Source organism: Malurus melanocephalus, unplaced genomic scaffold (genome assembly GCF_030028575.1).
Source record: "Malurus melanocephalus ecotype Western Australia unplaced genomic scaffold, MMel_1.1 scaffold_1097, whole genome shotgun sequence".
Lineage (NCBI taxonomy): Eukaryota > Metazoa > Chordata > Aves > Passeriformes > Maluridae > Malurus > Malurus melanocephalus.
Window position 1 is genome coordinate 32349 of NW_026624329.1, and position 1646 is coordinate 33994.

The window sequence follows — 1646 nt, forward strand, 5'->3', positions numbered from 1 at the left end:
GACACAGCCGGGGGTGATGGAGACACAGCCGGAGTGAGGGGGGACACAGCCGGAGTGATGGGGGGGACACAGCCGGGGGTGATGGTGACACAGCCGGGGTGATGGGGACACAGCCGGGATGATGGTGACACAGCCGGGGTGATGGGGATACAGCCGGGGGTGATGGTGACACAGCCGGGGTGATGGTGACACAGCCGGGGTGATGGGGACACAGCCGGAGTGATGGTGACACAGCCGGGGTGATGGGTACACCGCCGAGGATGATGATGATGATGATGGTGACCCCGCCTCGCCCCAGCAGGTCGGCCCCGCGGAGCGGCAGCGGTTCTCCCTCTCCCGACGCCTACTCGCTCTACTGCTACCCCTGCACCTGGGCCGATTGCAAAGCCGCCGATCCCCCCGGGCGCCCGCTGCCCCCGGCCCAACCCGCGCCCAGCTCCTGGTCCGACCCCTGGGCGTTCCCCGAGCCGGGCAGCGGCAGYTCCACGCCGCTGTTGGGGACAGAGCCCCCGCTGAAACCCTTCCGCAGCTGCCCCCGCCTCAAGCCCCCGCACCCCCAAAAGCGCTTTGCTCCCTTCGGGGCGCTCAACCCCTTCGCCGGCGCGGCCGAGTGGCCGGAGAGCCCCGAGTGGCCCAAAGCGCCTTCAGCCCCGGCTGCTCCTCCCTCCTCCTCCTCCTCGCCGGAGCCTTTCGCCCCCACCGAGGAGCCGGCGGCCCCTCCTCGGCCCCCCAAAGGCTTGGACGGGGACGGCATCGTCATCCGGGGSGCGGCCCCGCTGTCCCCCGCCGTCCTGCGCGGGGCCGAGGGTGTCACCCGCCTGTACCTGGCCCAGGGTGTCATCGAGGTGCCACCGGCGGCGCGGGGTGAAGGGGGGACCCCTCCGGCCGCCCCCCGGCCCAGCGGGGACAGCCCGGCCTGGCTGCCCCCGGCCGATCTGTCGGCTCTGTCGCTGGAGGAGGTGTCCAAGTGCCTGCGCTTCATCGGCCTCTCGGAGGACGTGGTGAGCTTCTTCGCCCGAGAGCGCATCGACGGCAGCATCTTCGTGCAGCTCAGCGAGGAGATCCTGGCCGACGATTTCCGCCTCACCAAGCTCCAGGTGAAGAAGATCATGCAGTTCATCAAGGGCTGGCGCCCCAAGATTTAGCGCCGCGCTGGGGACCCCGAGGTACCCAAGTCACCCGGAGCGCGGCTCCGGTCCCTCTCCAATGCTGCAGGTTCTCCTTCCCCACTGCCCGGCCCTCCCCCACTTCTCGTTTTAACACTGGACAGTAATTTTGGCCCCAGCGGGCTGGAAAACACTGGATTTTACGTCGACTGGTTTAACTTAATCCTTGTGGATTAGCATAATAAATGTAYGGGAGAGTAACGAGCCCCTGGAGAAGGCCCTCTCTCGCTCGGGGAGGAGGGGAAGGGGCTGGGGGGGGTCTCTCCTCTCCTTACAGACCCTTCCCACCGCTTGGGAAGGGATTCAAACCCCCTCTGCAAGGGCAGATACCGCTGTCAGAGCTGTTCCTGGGGGATCCCAGTGCCTGCAAGGAAATCCCCAGGCACATCCCTGCACGCAGCAGCATCCCAGAGCAGGGGACAAGTCCTGGGRATGCTCATTTCCCCCGGAAGGGCTGAAGGTTCATTACCAGCCCCTGCC

General features: G+C 67.3%; 1 protein-coding gene across 1 annotated transcript in view; it reads left to right on the plus strand.

The window, feature by feature from the left end:
• The window catches only part of GAREM2 (GRB2 associated regulator of MAPK1 subtype 2), an 8869-nt gene extending 7506 nt beyond the window's left edge, over nt 1–1363 (plus strand). Inside the window, exon 6 of the mRNA XM_057386914.1 lies at nt 302–1363. Coding sequence (XP_057242897.1) covers nt 302–1145 — 844 coding nt within the window. The 3' untranslated portion in view covers nt 1146–1363. The remainder of the gene's footprint in view (nt 1–301) is intronic.
• Nucleotides 1364–1646: the final 283 nt, after the last annotated feature.